General features: G+C 42.9%; 1 protein-coding gene across 4 annotated transcripts in view; it reads right to left on the reverse strand.

Annotated features, from left to right (window-relative positions):
* Positions 1-18552, reverse strand: part of LOC134220102 (mediator of RNA polymerase II transcription subunit 12) — a 61646-nt gene that overhangs the window by 26771 nt on the left and 16323 nt on the right. For all 4 annotated transcript variants that reach the window (XM_062699084.1, XM_062699083.1, XM_062699085.1 and 1 more), the window contains exons 3-4: positions 6738-7038; positions 6320-6667 (exon numbers count right to left, since the gene is read on the reverse strand). In XM_062699084.1, coding sequence (XP_062555068.1) covers positions 6320-6667; positions 6738-6827 — 438 coding nt within the window. In that variant the 5' untranslated portion in view covers positions 6828-7038. The remainder of the gene's footprint in view (positions 1-6319; positions 6668-6737; positions 7039-18552) is intronic.

An 18552-nucleotide genomic window follows, 5' to 3' on the forward strand; every position in this document is an offset into this window, starting at 1 on the left:
CCTTTTCAAGGCATAACATGATTCATAGTTGTTGGTCATCGGTTTTCAGCGGACTGTATAAAACTTCTTTCGGAATCGCAGAAAAATAAAACGCGTCCTTTCGCTTTAACGTCGTGACTAACAATCTCCTTTTATTAAAAATAATTTTACACACAGAAGGTGCGCAACAAAAAGAAGGTTAAAATTACCAAGGTAGTTTAAGAATATACAGGTTGTATAACATCCTCCCCACGTTGAAATTCCAGATTTCAATTATCCATCTTCTCTTCCTGATCCAGTGGCAGGAGTGATATCTCCGTTACGCCCCGCTTACATTCGCCCCTGGCGGTTCTCAGAGTTACAACCCTGATGGCGTTGTCGTCTCCTGGATGCGTCTTGATTATTCTACCGAGTTGCCACTGCATCGGCGGAACATTGGAATCGTTGATGAGTACCAAGGCTCCTTCTTTAATTTTTGTTCTCTTAAACCACTTCTGACGATTCTGCATCTCCGACAGGTACTCGACCAACCACCGTTTCCAAAAATGTTGCTGGATGACTTGCACCAATTGCCACCGTGACAGTGTTGAAAGCTTCATGTTAGTGTACGACGGTTCAGGAATAGACTGCATTTGGCGTCCAACTAGGAAATGTGCAGGAGTAATGGCAGTCAAATCGGTTGGGTCATCAGAACAGGGAGTCAGCGGTCTTGAGTTAAGGACGGACTCAATCTGAACCAGTACAGTACTCATTTCTTCAAACGTCAGCTTCTGATTGCCAATAACTCTCTTCAGGTGGTGTTTGACCGACTTAACTCCGGACTCCCAAATTCCACCAAAATGTGGACTTCTCGGTGGAATGAAACTCCACGTAATAGACCGGCCTCCGCAAAATTCTGTCAGCTGCGTGATATGATGTTCAGTAGCAAACAATGTGTACAATTGCTCCAACTCAGCCTCAGCTCCAACAAAGTTGGTAGCATTATCGGAGTAGATTTTGCTGACAGGTCCTCGTCGTCCAGTAAAACGCCTCAAAGTAGCAAGGAAGGCGTCGGTGGTAAGGCTTGATACAAGTTCTAGATGAATGGCACGTGTACTAAGGCAAACAAAGAGACAGATGTAGCCCTTCGTTATCATCGGCTTGCGTGCTTGGGTGAGTGATTTAATCAAAAAAGGACCCTCGTAATCCACACCAGTGTGGAAAAAAGCGGGCGACGGCTGCACTCAATACGACGGGAGATCACCCATCAAGTGTAGCTTTCATCGGATTTGTCCTGAAGCACGGAATTCACTGTTTAATCACCTTTCGATTAGTGTTCTTAGCCTGCAGTGGCCAAAAACGTTGACGCACGATTGCCAGCAAGGCCCTCTGCCCTACATGTAGGTTGTTTAAATGTTCATGACGAATCAGTAGTTCGGTTACAGGATGTTTCGCTGGTAATAGCATTTGGTGGCGACTATCGTACGGAATGAACGCCTTCTTCACACGACCACCAACTCGGAGAATACCGTCGACTGGATCAACAAACGGTTGTAAGCTTCGTAGACGATGCGTACCACCATTCTTCAATGCGTGCAGCTCGGGCTGGAGAGCTTCGTTTTGTACAAGACACACTATTAACTTCAAGGCTTTATCAAGTTCGTTGGCTGTTGGTGGACCCTTCTGCAACATCTTCCGACCGCAAAGTATATAGTTGGCGAATCGAACTACTAAACTCATACATCGTTGCAATCGAGTGAAGGAACCAATTCGATCAAATACCGCCAACCTTAATGGCGGTACAACAAGACTCAAGCATGTTCGCATTTCAGGTAGCTGGTCATCTTGTAAATAAGGCGGCTGCACCACGTTCACGACATTCTGATTCAACGCAGCCGGGCCATTCCACCAAATGTGTCGGTACATAAGGTTCTGTGGCATCTCGCCCCTCGATATTACGTCGGCAGGGTTGTCGTACGTAGGAATGTACCGCCATTGGTACTGACTTGTAAGTCTCTGGATCTCGATGACTCTATTCGAGACGTACAATTGCAGATCACCAGCAGATTTTCTAATCCAGCAGAGAACGATTTGTGAATCGCTCCATAGCGTAACTCGTTCGAAGCTGATGTTGACTGACTCGATTAACTTCACCACTTCTCGTGAAAGAAGAAGCGCAGCTAGAAGCTCAGCTCGTGGCGTCGTTATCTGCTTCGTGGTTCCGGACTTCTTTGGTAGAATCCTGGACTTACTGCAAATAAGTTTCATCGTAACGGCGCCATTTGGATGAACAAGACGTGTGTACAAACATGTCCCGTACGCTTGATCTGACGCATCTGCAAAACCGTGGAGTTCCACGAGATTCGGTCCCACACTAAGTATCCATCTAGGTACTTTCAGGTTGTTCAATGTTGACAGTTGGGTGCGGAAAGCAAACCACCTTTTCGCAATGGCATCAGGAATGGGATCATCCCAACCTAAGTTCAGAAGACTGACCTCCCTAAAGATCAGTTTCGCAGTTGTCACCACCGGTCCACCTAGACCAAGCGGGTCGAAAAACTTTGCAATTTCACTTAGCACTTTCTTGCGGGTTATTGGGCGGCTTTGTTCCTCAGGTGGTTGAATGCAGAACGAGAACCAATCTTCTGCAGTGTTCCATATTACACCAAGAGTTTTCACGACCACCTTATCAGCAGCAACTACGACGTCAAAAGAAGTACCCCAGAGGGTCTTTGGGATTTCCTTGAGAATGGCGGGCTCGTTCGCATACCACTTGTGTGCATCGAAACCACCACTGCGCAGCAATTCCAGCATTTGATGACATAATGACTGTGCTTCTTCAATAGTGCGCGCCCCACAGAGGGCGTCGTCAATGTAGAATGATTTTTCAAAACAGGAGCAGCTAACGGGTACTCCTCCATGCTGTCATCAGCCAGTTGTGAAAGGCTCATCGTTGCGTGGAACGGAGACGATGCTAAGCCATAGGTTACCGTAAGTAGTTCGAAAATCTTCAGTCGCTGTGAACAATCATCCCTCCATAGTATGCGCTGAAATGGAGTATCTTCTGGATCCACCATCACTTGTCGAAACATCTTCGGTATATCGGCAATAAAGACGAATTGGTAGCACCGAAAATTCAGTAGGATGGACACCAGATTGTTTTGGACAATTGGACCTACCTTCAGTGTATCATTGATAGAGACTCCGGTTGACGTTTTTGCAGAGCCGTCAAAGACAACGCGCAATTTAGTTGTCGTACTGCTGGGCCGAAGAACACAATGATGAGGCAAATAGTAAGAAGAACCTTGCCTTTCAGTCGGGCTTACTTCGATTTCCTTCATATGCCCGAGTTGCTCGTATTCGTGGATGAATGAAGCATAATCGGCCTTCAACTCGGGTTTCAGATTTAATCGTCGTTCGAGAGCTAGGAATCGCCAGGTTGCCATCTTGAGCGATTTACCTAGCTCTTTCTTTTGTTCATTGAATGGGAGTCGGACTAAGAACTTTCCATCAGGCATGCGTCGGTAGGTGCTTTGGAAGTGTAGAATGCACTCATCGGTCGTTAGTGTGGTATTTCGATGTAGTTCTCCTCACCTTCGATTTCACAGAAACGCTTTAGTAGATCGGTCAAACCATCACGCTGGACAGTGTAACAAAATGTTCGAGGTGTTGGTGTACTTTCGGAAATGACACCTCCGATCACCCAGCCTAGCTCCGTGTTTCTAAGCGAAGGAAGGTTTTTAGTAAGGGTGATTCGTTACGATCGGATAAGATCCCAGAAGATTTCTGCTCCTAGCAGCATGTCAATCCGACCACGCTTGAAAAAGTTGGGATCGGCGAGCTCAAGGTGTGTTGGGATGTTCCAGTTCGTCACGTCAATTGATCTTTCTGGCATATCATTCGTGATCCTGGGAGCAATTAGCAGTTCAAGCTCGGTCGAGAAATTGTTGACGCGAGACTTGATCTTAGTACGCACTATGTTACGGATTCGTGTAATGCCTCCATTCAGACCACTCACTTGATAATTGGAACGGTGCCTTTCGAGTGCCAGTTGTGCGGCAAATCGCTCGGTTATGAAATGATTCTGGGAGCATGAGTCGATGAGCGTTCTACACGGGTGGAGAATGTTATCATAGCCGTAAACCAATACTACAGCGGTCGAGAGAATAGTTTGCCTGTTCGGATGATTTGATGACACACAAAGAGCGACGTTTTGACCCTTATACGTTGATTCAACAGGAGCGATGTTGTTTGCAGTCGTTTCAGTTCGAGAACCGCTGCTTACTGCTGGCTGCTTCGTTGCTGGTGAAGGATTTGCGACCTCTTCTGTCTTGACCTCTTCCGGATGCAATAACGTATGGTGTTTCCTGCTGCACCTACGACACGTACTAGACGATGAGCAGTCAGTAGTACGATGCCCCTTGCCGAGGCAGTTGAAACAAGAGCCAGACTTACGGAGTACACTGTATTTATCACTAATACTTTTCTTCTTAAATTCTTCGCACTTATAGAGTTCGTGGTCATTGTGACACATTACACACTGCTGTTCTTTTGCTGCCACTAGAACCTTCGATTTGTTTACCGGCCGTGCCGGCTTCGGGTTTTCCATTTTAACATTATTGTTTGTTTCCACTTTTTCCATAATTCTGCACCGCTGCTTCAAGAACTCGATGGTGTCCGCATATGACGGCAGCTCCCCTGGATCCTGTTTTGTTTCCCACACTTTACGTGTATCTCGATCCATTTTTGATGCTAGTTGGTTGATGAGCATTTGTTCCCCCAAACCATCTACCGCGAGTTCCAGGTTTCTTGACACAAGCGTCATCCAACTTCCGTAGTTCAATCGAACTATCTTTCGAGATTTTCGGAATTGCTTCAATGTGTTTATCGATAATTAGACGCATGTCTGCGAATCAGCCGGTTAGAATCGTCCAGGCAGCTTCGTAATCTCCGTTATTAATTATATCCTGGTCAATCACTCCCGCTGCCTTACCGATAAGGGCGTTTCGGAGATGGTAGAGTTTGATAGCGGGTGATTCCGTGACATATCGTGCCATTACGTTCTGAAACATGGACTTGAACGAATACCATGCTTCGTAGGTTCCATCGAAGGTAGGGAGCGGAACGGTTAGCGGGGCAATGAACTGCTGAGTGGCCATCACAGGAGCAATAGGCGCAATCAAATTTCCAATCGCAGGTGCAGACGGGGGCGGTAACTGCGGTTTCGGCATCAATTCGTCCAACAGGGTGTTCAGTTGAATGGTGAGCTCATTATAAAGAGCTTCAAACTCCACATAGCGGTCTTCTTGCTCTCGTCGTCGTTCATCAGGGAGGGAAAGGGCGTATATTTGGTTTTGAAATGAATTGTACTCAACGTAGCAATTCTCAACAGTCTTCAAGTGCTGCTTCAGAAAGTGCACATTTCGAATGTTCGGATTTGGAACAGCGTCACTGTGCACTACGGCCTTCTTCACTCGCGACAATTTCCCTTTTACCGCCCCTCTCTGATGAACGAGTGTTTTTAGCATTTCTTCCATCACTCGCGATTCTTCTTTTCTTCTCTGGTGTAAAAGTTGGTCACTGATCGACTTTACTTCTCCAGTCTCCATTCACAAAGGAAATCGAACACGTTCTATCATGTTCGTTATTCAGAGCGCGTTCACTGCGAACTCGTCGGCAGCAACCACGCACATTCGACCGACGCGACGCCTCGACCGAATGTTCACTTTTCTTTTCAAAGAATCGAGTCTTTCCCGGTAGAAAAACCCGTCAACGGTCGTTTCCGGTCACACCGGAACTATCCGGCTCGAAGGACCAAAAAGATGGTCATCGGTTTTCAGCGGACTGTATAAAACTTCTCTCGGAATCGCAGAAAAATATAACGCGTCCTTTCGCTTTAACGTCGTGACTAACAATCTCCTTTTATTAAAAAATAATTTTACACACAGAAGGTGCGCCGCAACAAAAAGAAGGTTAAAATTACCAAGGTAGTTTTAAGAATATACAGGTTGTATAACAGTTGTGGAATGAATTAAAACATTGGAAATAATTTTTTTTTCCAATTTTGTCACATACCCTGTTTTATCACCCCAAAATTCACCAGGGGGGTGATAAAATCGGGATATTACTGTAGTCGTTAAAAAATGTCCACGACTGCGAGTCCCATAGGATTAAATTATATAATTACTTTATATTGAATATGTGTTCGTGTTCAGAAAAACATTAGAAAAAGAATCCAATGTGCGAAATACGTCAAGTATACGAGGAAAGGCATTTGTTTAGCTGCTCTTATGCATAACAGTTACACAGGATAGTTAAAAATATTCATATATGTGTGATTTGGAAACAGTTTCATACTAACCGAACTCCATTGTGCAGAGGAAGATGCGTTCGAGTGGGGAATCTGTGGATTGCTGGCGTGTGAAGTGCTGTGATAACCCGCGGCACCAACCGAGGCGTTGTTGTTTGTGCTGCTACCGGCGGCTGCTGGCGGTGCTACTGATGTTGAAGTAATACTAGAGTTGTTGTTCTGGTTGTCTCCTGACTCGTTAGCCCAGGTGCCTTGCTGATCCAATGGAGTGGAGATTTCTGCCTTCAAAGACGGAAGGTTTGCTGGCGGGCGACGAGCCGAGGGGACCTTTCCCAAGCTTTGCATTCCATGTTTACGAGGAGCGGCACTTTTCTGAGTGGATGGTTCAAGAGATTCTCCCTAAAAGAAGTGATAGAAAGACATAGGTCAGACTGTACCACGCCAAGCAAAGGACCATTCTTCTGCGTACCCGACTTGTGCTGTAGAGTTTGTTGATATCTAATGCTGCGAATTTGGGCTTTGCATTGCGCTCCCCCCTAGTTCCCCCCAATGCATTCATGCTGCCAGAGAATCTTCATCAGCGAAAAAGTGTGGAACCCTGTTGCGCACCTCAACCAGTCTTGATTTGATGCGCCCAGTGTTGGCTTTTTGCTGAATATCTAGCAGCTGATTTTGTTTCGATTGCCCGGTGGTGAATACGATGCCGCCTACTTGAGATGAAGCCTGCAGGTTAGTGTAGTTCCGTGTCCTGAACGATGAAGATAATTGTTCTGAAAAAAGAGAAAAACAATTTGTCAATACACTTTGAAATATCTAAAAACAAGATAACAATTTTTCCTCTATCATAATTAGAAAAGTAAGAAAAAGAAAATATAAGGAGGGGGTCCCGTGGCGTAGTTGGCTACACGTTCGCCTTACAAGCGCCTTACAATGGTCATGGATTCGATTCCCAGCCCCTCCACTAAACCCTCGCCCGTCGCCAGATACGCAGCCTATGCGGTGGCGTATAGGGCACTGCACGGAAATATCTCTTTCTCTTTCGTTCTTCATGAATTTTGACGTTTACTGGCCTTGTTGTTTTCTAATTTCTTTGCAGCAAGAAAGAGACAAAGCATCCCGTGCAGTGCCCTATTGGAGTATCCCATCGCTAAACAAAGAAATACAACACCAAATTCGTCGCTTCTTTTTGTCAACATGCGTGCTCACTGCCGTTCCCCTACAAGTTTAATAAATTTGTTATCATGGCTTGTCAAGATTCGGAATAGTTTTCGCCTTTCTTTTATCGTTGTTGGTTATCTATTGAGAGAGATTTCTGCAAACCCTAGATCTAGGACATTTTTAGGTTGGAAATTTGTTCGACTTCCATGGGCACAAAAGTATCATCGTGTTAGCCTCATGATATAGGTACGAGTGCAAAAATGGTAACTTGGCTTAGAAACCTCGCAGTGAATTACTGTGGAAGTGCTGAGGGGACAATGCCCAGTGGGGGATGTAATGCCAATGATAAGCATAAGATGGTCTAACTCCCGTTTGCGCGCTCTAAAACGACAACGATCAGCTGCCCTTCGAAGATACAGCAACTGTCGACTGCCGTACTTCAAACGCCAATTCAACCTTGCAAGTAATCGCTATCGGAACTACAATCTGTTTCTCTACAATCGCCACGTCAAACGCACGGAAGTCGGAAACAAGACTGCAAACAAACCCAAAAAGTTTCTGGTCATTTGTAAACTCGAAGCGAAAGGAATCCGGATTGCCCTGTTCCATGTTTCTTGAAGAAAGCGCAGCAAGTAACGAAAGTGAAAAGTGCGCGACGCTATAGCTGGAATTCCACAAGATGTTCTTGATTTCAGATTTCCTCGTATCACGGATAACGTGGTGATAGCTGCAACAAAGAAATTAAAGCTTTCATTCGCTGCCGGCCCTGATGACATTCCTTCTTCTGTTCTGAAACATTGCGCTGACACGTTAAGTGCTCCTTTAGTTAAGCTGTTTAATCTCTCGGTTCAGCAATGCGAATTTCCCGCCCGTTGGAAATTCTCTTATATGTTCCCAATCTACAAGAAAGGAGACAAACGAGACATCCTAAATTATCGTGGAATCACCTCTTTGTGCGCCTGTTCTAAGCTGTTCGAAATAATTGTTCAGAAATCACTCTTTTCGTGCTCTAAAAACTACATCGACGCCGAGCAACATGGATTTTACCCGAAGCGATCAGTCTCAACAAATCTGATGCAGTTCACCTCCAACTGTTTGCGGTGCATGGATTCGGGGTGGCAGACTGATGCTGCGTATATGGATCTAAAGGCGGCATTCGATTCAGTGGACCATGAAATCCTTCTCGCTAAACTGGAGAAGCTTGGCGTTTCATCAAGCTCTGTACTTTGGTTCCGATCCTACCTGATGAACCGCTCGGTACGAGTTAAGATAGGCTCGTCGGAATCGGAAACATTCTGCAACAACTCGGGAGTTCCGCAGGGCAGTAATCTTGGTCCTCTGCTTTTCTCGATTTTTGTAAACGATGTCTCGTTGTTGCTACCTACCGGCTGCCGCTTGTTTTACGCAGATGACACAAAAACATACAAAGTAATAAAATGTGACACGGACTGCTTGGAGCTTGGTGCGTACCTTCGCCGATTGGTGTTCCCGTAATTTGTTGTGCCTGAGCGTCGAAAAATGCATGCAAAAACACATAATTTCGTACCACCGTAAGAACATACCGATCATCTTCTACTACAACCTCTCACCGTAGGACGTAGGACGTAGTCTCACCTGAGTGCAGCACCTAAAGGATCTTGGCCTTACCCTGGACAGTGGACTTACCTTTCGAGTTCACTACAATGATATAATCGCCAGGGCTACTCGACAACTGGGCTGCATGTTCAAAATTGCTGACGAGTTTCGTGATCCATTTTGTCTCAGAGCCCTCTACTGTTCGCTGGTACGATCAATTCTGGAGTCGAATGCTGACATATGGAGCCCATTCCACGCCGGTTGGATCGCCCGAATAGAAACTATTCAAAAAAAGTTCGTGAGATATGCACTTCGGTTCCGCGGGTGGCGCGACCCGATGAACCTGCCACCGTACACGGAACGTTGTCGTCTTCTGCTGCAAATAGAACCTCTTGAGGTTAGGCGGTCAATTGCTCAATCGATTCAGAAACTCTCCAGCAATTTGCCAATTATATTGATACTATTGATTATCAACGTTAAACTATTGAAAATGTTGTTTCTTTCCAAACCGGGTGAAAAATTCAATTCCGTTCATAAATCCCCAACACGGACATCAGATTGCAGTAAGGTACGGGCCTTTTGATCCACTGCTTCGTTTTCCCTGTGTATAAAAAGCCCCGTGTTTCGCGTGCGCGCGTCATTTTCATTCTGGATGTCACGGCGAGCGGACCAGGGCGTCCAGAAGCGGTCCCAGTGACAACGGCTGTCTCAGCGGATGAAATTTTTTCGGTCGGTGGTGGTGGCGGTCGTGGAAGCAGCAGCACATCATTTTCATCCGTGATCTTCGGCGGATCTGGCAATCGACGGCGTTCGTTGAGCCGATTCATCGGATGGCGGTCGCGCAGCCCAGACGAACTTTCTTCATAGAAAGCATAATTGTTTTGGCATCGGTAGCGGAATCATAGCATTAGTGCCGGTCCGAGCATAGGCTGTCATCGGAAGATTGCTACAGCAATTTATTCACTAATGTGGCGTTTGCAACGATTTGGATGTTGTCGGCACAACATGAAATTTTCCCGCGAGACTCTATTTTTTTATTTTTCCTGTTGATGATTGAAAAAGAAATCGGTTCCGAGATGAACTTTATTCAAAGCGCAACGCTAACGTCGGTAGTTGAATCCCAAGTAAGTATCGGAAGGAGACCATGCAAACAATTGATTCGCATTATGACTGAAGAAAATTGTATGGCGTCATTATTGATGTTTGCTACAGATTTTTTGACGTAAACTTCGTCTAAGGGGAAGACTCAGATACAGGGTTTGAAACGGAAATTTCGAAATTCGAGACTGTCACAAAAATTAGGATAGATTTCAAACGCTAATAGCGTCTTTATCTTTCGATGGATTTTCGACATTTGCTTATCAATCGATTCGGAAACCCTTCAGCAATTTGCCAATTCTATTGATACTATAGATTATCATTAATGCTTAATTTTTTTTCTTACAACAAATATGACTTTGAAAAAGTATCACCGGCGCGTGCTTACTCGAAATCTACATGATGATACATTTACAGTTACATCAAACAACTGAAAACCGAAATACGCCACTCCAAAATTACGAGGTGACAATGTTAGAAAAAGACCAAAGATAGGAAAAATAACACGGTGTGTAGTGCCTCCCCGAGCCACCTTAAGGGAAGATCCTTTAATTACGGAACGCAAAAATTAGGCATTTTCAACCCTCCCTCCCCCCTATGTCACACTTTTTGTATGAAGCATCTAAAAATTATGTATGGGTCGTCACACTTCGCCCAACCCCCCTCCCCCCTCTAAGCGTTACATAATTTGTGGACGCTCCCAAGATGGTAGCCGATCGTTAGTACTTCATATCAAATATCATATCATATCATAGCATATCAAAAAATATTGTGACCAAATTTAATAAAATTTGGTCAACAAAAACCCCCCTGACAATAATAGAACAAAACCTGCCAAAGCCGTCATTCCCCCTATTTCAGACAAGAAAATTTAATCTGAGCGCTGCTAATGTTGATGACGACGACCGCGCGACCCACACCATCGACGGGAATAAAATTTCCGGTAGGAGCTCCGCCGATGCCGAAGGTGGTACCACGGTCTGCTCTCCGCGACTTCTCGAACGAAATGGCTCGCGCGCGGAAGAGCTGCTTTCTTGTAATCAATAAAGTTGAACCTGTAGCCACGCCCCTTTGAGGGGTGTGTGACGGTTACACAATATTTGCAGCCATACCAGCAACAGAGAGGCGGGACTAATGAGTCATCTTAATTGATTATAAGAAAACTGCTCTTCCGCGCGTGCGTGGCATTTCAGCACCTAAAAACTCATGGATGAGTTGAATCATCGTATGTTTTCTGTATGTATGTAGAATCACTGTATGTATGTAGAATCACGAGCGCGCGTCAAACGGAGAAGCTGCAAAAATGTTTTCGCATGGATTACTATCTACCAAAATTATAAGTCTTTCTCTGAATCGTGCTCTCGTGATTCTACTATCGACGGAAAACAATCTGCCATCACCAAGCAATTAAGTTTTACTTTGATCAAAATTCATCTCGCCTCAAGTTGTGACATAAAAGCTACTTTCATTGATGGTAGCCAATCGTTAGTAGGGGAAATTACGGCTTTGGCAGGTTTTGTTCTATTATTGTCAGTGGGTTTTCTGTAACTAATTATGCTCAAATTTGGCCAAAACATTCTTTGCATATCAAAAAATATTGTGGCCAAATTTCATAAAATTTGGCCAACAAAAACCCCCTGACAATAGAACTAAACCTGCCAAACCCGTCATTCCCCCTACTTCATACAAGAAAATTTAAACTGAGCGCTGCTAATGTTAATGACGACGACCGCGCGACCCACACCATCGCCGGGAATAAAATTTCCGGTAGGTGCTCCGCCGATGCCAAAGGTGGTACCACGGTCTGCTCTTCGCGACATCTCAAACGAAATGGCTCGCGCGCGCGAAAGAGCTGCTTTCTTGTAATCAATAAAGTTGAACCTGTAGCCACGCCCCTTTGGGGGGTTTGTGACGGTTACATAATATTTTCATTCATACCGGACAACAAAGAGGCGGGACTAATGAGCCATCTTTATTGATTATAAGAAAACTGCTCTCCCGCGCGCGCGAGGCATTTCATTTGAAATGTCGTGGAGAGCGGTTCCATCATCGGCAGAGTTGCCGAGCGAATTCCAGCTCGTGTCGTGGATCATGTGGTCGTCGTCGACATATTTGGAATTAATCGGTTCTTCTCAGGGCCACCATTCTACACAAAGGAAGATTGAGGCGAGGCGAATTTTATTCTAAAAAATTGAAAATTAACCGCTTGGCGACGCCATAAAGTTGCCTGCCGTCCGTAGCAGAATCACGAGCGCACATCGGAGGGAGATGGCTTCAGTGGCAGTGAAATTCTTTCAAGAATTATTCGGTTTATTATTCGGTTTTGTTATTTCAGCAGCATCGTAGGTGCTGCAAATATGTATTCGTATGGATGGCGTCAGTTGTTGCCAAGTGAAATTTTCTCTCAAGATTATGATTTTTCAGAATCACCATTTTACACAAAATAATTAATTTGCCAGCATTTTGACGTAAACTACGTCTAAGGGGAAGCCTCGGATACAGGGTGCCAAATGAAAATTTCCAAATTGGGAGCCGTCACGAAATCATGTAAGATTTCAAAAGTTAATAGCGACTATATCTTTCGATACATTTTCGAGATTTTATTATCAATAGTTTCGGAAACAACGTTAAACTATTGAAAATTTTAGTTCTTTCACGTCTGGTAAAAGATTCAGAACTAACCAACTCCGTTCATGCATCCCCAACACGGACATCAGATTGCTGTAACGCACGCACCTTTTGGCTCACCGCTTCATTTTTCCTGAGCATAGTCGTGTCCTGTCGTCGACGTGTCTTGTCTACCCGTCGACGGGTAGTTGTTGCATAAAATTATTCACAAAGATGACGTATGTAGCAAATAAGCGGAAAATCATTAAGTGGCTGTCGTCGGTGACAGCAGAATTGTGTAAATGCTATTTTCTCCTCATTTTAACTCGCTGTCGACAAACCTGTTCTACTAAAAAATTTAAACAAATTCTATTGAACGCTGCCGATGCTGATGACAACCGCACGATGATTTCAAGCAAAACCGCAAACACGCGCGTGAGAGCAGCTTTTTGAATTGACTTGAGACGATGGCTGCGCCGGTAGCGGTCCCACTAACATCTGTATTGTCGTCGGTGGTGATTGAGAAAAATGTTTGTTCTGAAAACAGTTTAAAATAATTTTTGGTTGAAATTCGCTATTGTGTCATGTATTCAACCTAATGTTCATATGATATTACGATTCTCATTGCACTAAGAGGTTTTACGTAGTTTACGTCGAGCGGTCGTGTCTTGTACACAACCCTTCTGATTTTTGAAAGTCCAAATCATTGCGGGGTACTACAAAACTGAGGTTTTCGGGACGATTGATGCCCCCAGTGGCCCGGTGCTAAGACGGAGATAAGCCCTACGTGTTCCAATAGGACGATAACCCTTTATACACGGAAATTGCGATTTTAGCCTAATATGGGGACAATTTCATCGACTTTTTGGACAAAACTTTGCGACCTCCCAGCTTCCCGGATTTGAACCCTCTTAACTTTTTTGTTTGGTCCTTTATTGAGTTAAAGCTGTACGAATACAAGGTCAATAACTTAGACCAGTTCAAGACGTAATTCTCAAAATCTGGAACGAAATACCCATGCAGACCGTGCGTGCCGCTTGCGTTGAATTTTAGAAACGTTTGGAGCTCGTAAAGAAGTACAAAATAGAGGTTATTCTAAAAGAAAGGATACAAACGTTACTTATAAATAATACATACTTCCAATGAAATGCAACCGGGAAAAGAAATAATTTAATCTCAATTTTCAAACATTTTTTGAAAGTGTATTCTAATTTATTGAACACCCTGTATACACTTCCGGTGGACGCATAATTGCCCCATGTTTGCTAGGATTTCCTATATACATGGGACAATTATGCGTCCACCGGCAGTACAGAGATGATAAGTGAGAGATTTTTTCATTCTCTGTTGGATACAAACCCTGATTGGGACGTAATAAAATCGGGTTGAAAACGTAATAATATCGGGGGTAGACAAAATCGGAGAGTGACAAAATCGGGTCAATACTATATTTGCTCTTTCTAGTGATAATCGAGTAGTAAATAAGTTTATACAGCATTGCAACAATTGCAAGGATTTTGGAGGTGCACAAGTGTTTGGCTTTTAATTATTCAAATATATCAACTTCAATGCAAAAAAAACAGAGTTCCCGCTCCTGGACTTCATCTCAGAGCTCCGATATTAATCCCATAAAAAACAAAGCAATGAGAAGGAATTTTATTTGTTTCCTAATTTTGTGATTTTTTCAGCAGTGAGCACGCATGTTAGCAAAAAGAAGCGACGAAAGTGTTGCTGTATTTCTTTGTTTCGCTATGAGATAAATATACGTTCAGTGAGATGGAAAACGGCACAGTTCCCCTATTTAAAGGAAGCTTTAAATGGTGTGTTTGGATCTGAGTTACGTGCATTTGTGTGCATTTCTAGAAGGGGATGAATGAGGGTTATTCAACCAATAGTAAAATACACGAAATTGGATTTATTCCCTTTGTTCATTATTTATTTACATGAGAGAAGTAAAAGAAAAGTAACTTAGGTTCTGAAACGTACCTACTTCAATCGTTTAATCTTACATCAATAAACATCGCATCCAATTGAGCTTGAACATCATCCACCGAAAACTGCAAGCGTGTGCCCTCATCAATATAATTTTGGTTGAACGACCTTGAAATTGAGCGAAACGCCCCTCGTATATATTCAACGCAGACGAACATATTTCGCAAGAAACCAAAACCATTTCACTTTCTCCCACGCTTCATCAGTGAAGTGGAGTGGAGGATCATTTATCGTTCCGTCTTTTGCTGGATATGTATGAGTTTTTTTTTTCGATAATTGAAAATGTAGTTTGGTACCATTTATCGAGATAGTCCTATTCGTTGCAGATTCTACGCTCATCATCCAGTGTTGAGATATTAATCATTGCAGCACCCAGGCAGATTATAGGCAACCTATCCCAACAAATATGCGTGTGCGTCAGGCATGCACCAGACGTCAATGCTTGGAATAGGAGACAACAAAGAAAGTCGTTCGAAATGTATTCACACCAGTCAGTCAGTAAGTCGGGCAGTTGGTTCGCTCCACTCTTGCTGTATGTGCTTCAATCTTTTGTTTTCAATTGGTATCTGGGATTACAAGTCAGAAACAGAAAGAACAATTTGTTCGATCTTTTCTTTTTTAGCGCCTTGAGATTGGGCCCCTAGAAAAAACACATTTTCTCAAAAAACTCTTCAATTTCAGAGCTTCGCAATGTTCTACAAAAACGTATGTTTTTGTTAGCCAAACAACTTTGTAGAAGGTGGTAAAAATGCCTGAAACATTGAAAAAAAAGTTATGCTCAAAAAACTGATTTCAGGAACCTTCCACAGAAAATGTCACATATCTCGTACTATATAAGTCATAGGTATGGGACACTGGGCTCATATCTGGTTTCGATGGTTAAGCAAAATTCTTATCTCACTTTTAGGTGAATTAATCATTTTACAGATTTTCTCAAAAAAGAGGCCCTTTTCATATCTAAAGTCTTCTCCAAACAAACTACAGCGAAAAAATCAACAGAAACGATGCTATTAAAAAACGTACGAAATCGAGAGCTCTAGTATTTAAATAGTCGATAACGCCATTGGCCACGTCCTTACGGTCTATCGGAGATGGGAAGGAATTGATGATGCAATCTCTCGCCCACTGCAAGTCGATAACACCTCTGCACTTGCCACGAGTTAATGCGGAATTTTATTGGATCTGATCTGAATGTGATAGTAAAGAAAGGGAGGTGTACTCTAATTGGATGCCGAAACGAGCTTTTTCGCTCATTTCGAATTCTAACAGTTCCCTGTTAGAACTAGTCAAGTTGTTGGTTTAGGAAACGGTAGGAAGGCCAATTTCCAGTTCATGCGATTGCTAGAACATGAGAAATATATGGAAAGATACATTGAAATCACGACCTCCTGCGTATGAGGCAGAATTGGTAGCCATATGACCACCAAACCCGTTAATATATCCAAATAATCAATTGATAATAACTCGTTAGCGAGTGAGAATCGCTCGATAATTATATCTCGATTTTAAGCATCTACCGTTACTTTTTGACCTTTTTCTAAAAATAACATCAAAACCCAATGCCAAACATCATATTGAACCTATTTTCTTTCGGACGCAATGAGAAAACAGAACTGTGCAATAAAAATCCTATTCAACTTGATGCTGATGTCATATTAGAAATTTGGAGACAATACTCGTCGATAGAAAATCTTTCCGCACGCGATGGCATATGAGCAATTCAAACCACCTTCTTTTTGCCAGGGGAGATATATCAGCTTCCACACTGATATTATTCCCTCCCCCTTCATACGGGAGCTTGGCAGAAGGAAGGTCGTGTGATATGTTATTGCCCTCCGCTCGCTTTCAAATCGACTTCTATAAAAACATTCTTCATGCCTGCCGTATCCTAAACGGAACTATCAATTCTATACTTTCGCCTCTAATTCTATCATAAACATGTACGTCTGAGTTTGGAAGATGATATTAGCATTTCCATATCATTCTATTTTTTTTTTGTTTTTATTCCTTTCTTTATTTGTTAGGCACTCTGTGTTACTTAACCGCTACCGTGCCTAGATCTACTGTGATATTCTGCTATACAGAATTCACACAGAATCTATTTTAGGATTTCCATTACTTATTATTGTTGTCGTTGACAGTCTATTGTGCCCGTTGTGTGTATCCAATGATCGTTGCATTGTTTGGTTGCCATTTATCCTGGTAACGTTGGAGGAATGCATCCGAGAAGAACAAGTTGTCAGTCGTCATCAGGCAGCCGTGACGGTAAGGCGCGTACCCCAAAACGCCACCGTATGGGCTGTGGATCCGGCGACTGACGAGGGTTTGGTGGAGGGGCTGGGAATCAAACCCATGACCATCCGCTTGTAAGGCGAACGTGTAGCCAACTACGCTATGGGACCCCCCTTTTTGAACTTCATTGTTGACATTAAATTTGGTTTTGATAATGTTTACATTTAGATGATAATTGTGTTGTGTTTATTATCAATTGATTCCAAAATTTGAAAAGTTATCGCAAACGACAACCCGCCTACTTTTCACACCTGAGAAGTTATCAATTGAGGGGCCCTCTTTAGCCGTGCGGTAAGATGCGCGGCTACAAAGCAAAACTGCTGGGGGTGGCTGGGTTCGATTTCCGGTGCCGGTCTAGGCAATTTTCGGATTGAAAATCGTCTCGATTTCCCTGAGCATAAAAGTATCATCATGTTAGCCTCATGATAAACGAATGCAGAAATGGTAACTTGGCTTAGAAACCTCGCAATTAATAACTGTGGAAGTGCTGCGGGGCGGAAATGTCCCAGTGGGAGATGTAATGCCAATGAAGAAGAAGAAGAAGTTATCAATTGCTAATTCCAATCATTATCGTATGAGAATAATTGAGCCCATGTCTGGTTTTATGGCTTCCAGAATTAGGAAAAGCGTGTCCAATAAACTCTACAATTTCAATTTATAAAATCTCGGGTACTTATTCAAAAGGACGTATGTGATTTTGTAAACAAAGATTCCAACGTCGATTTGTCCAATCTGATGGCTCTCCCACGCAAACCGACACCACTAACAGGTAGCCAAAGGCTTCCCCTACCTGTCTGTGGTGATGGTTTGCGTGGGAGTGCTATCAGATTGGACAAAACGACGTTTGAATCTTTGTTTAAAAAATCACATACGTCCTTTTGAATAAGTACCCGAGAAATGTAGAAAATTTCAAAACGTTGCAATTCAATAATACGTGCTATTTAGGATCAAAACACCAGGGGAGGTAGGCGTAGGATTAAAGGCCTACCTCAACATGTGCGACATTTGGATTTAGTTCTAATCCGAGCAGGAGCGACGACCTAGATAACTGAAATTGGTATGAACTAAAAAAAAAATTAAGCGAGACAAAGTATAAACAAGTTTGAAAATTACATATAGGATTTTTTTAAAATATTGAAGTGGTTTTCATTTGATTATAACAACAGGACAGGTTAATCAGTAAAATGAAAAATCAGTAAAAACGTTGTTCTCTCTAAAGGTGACTGTCACAATAATTTTGAAACTATGAATATTTGATAACATTGAATGCTCAAATTCATTCTTGGTTCTTTCAAGTCATTGTATTTTATCATCTGTTAAGTAATTTACTGGGAAATACTCCAGGATTTTTTTAAAATAATTAAAATTTCTTTCTGTAGTTCCTTCAAAAACTTCTCTTGGAATTACTTGGATAAATCGTTTAGGTGTTATCTTAGAAATTCATCCAGGAATTCTAACGGGGAATCCTCCAGACTTTTTCGAAAAAACCTTAGGGGATTCTTAAGGAAAATCATTCAGAAAATCTTTGGTGCATTCTAACAGAAATGCATTCCAAAACTCCA

This window comes from Armigeres subalbatus, chromosome 3, assembly GCF_024139115.2.
Source record: "Armigeres subalbatus isolate Guangzhou_Male chromosome 3, GZ_Asu_2, whole genome shotgun sequence".
NCBI lineage: Eukaryota > Metazoa > Arthropoda > Insecta > Diptera > Culicidae > Armigeres > Armigeres subalbatus.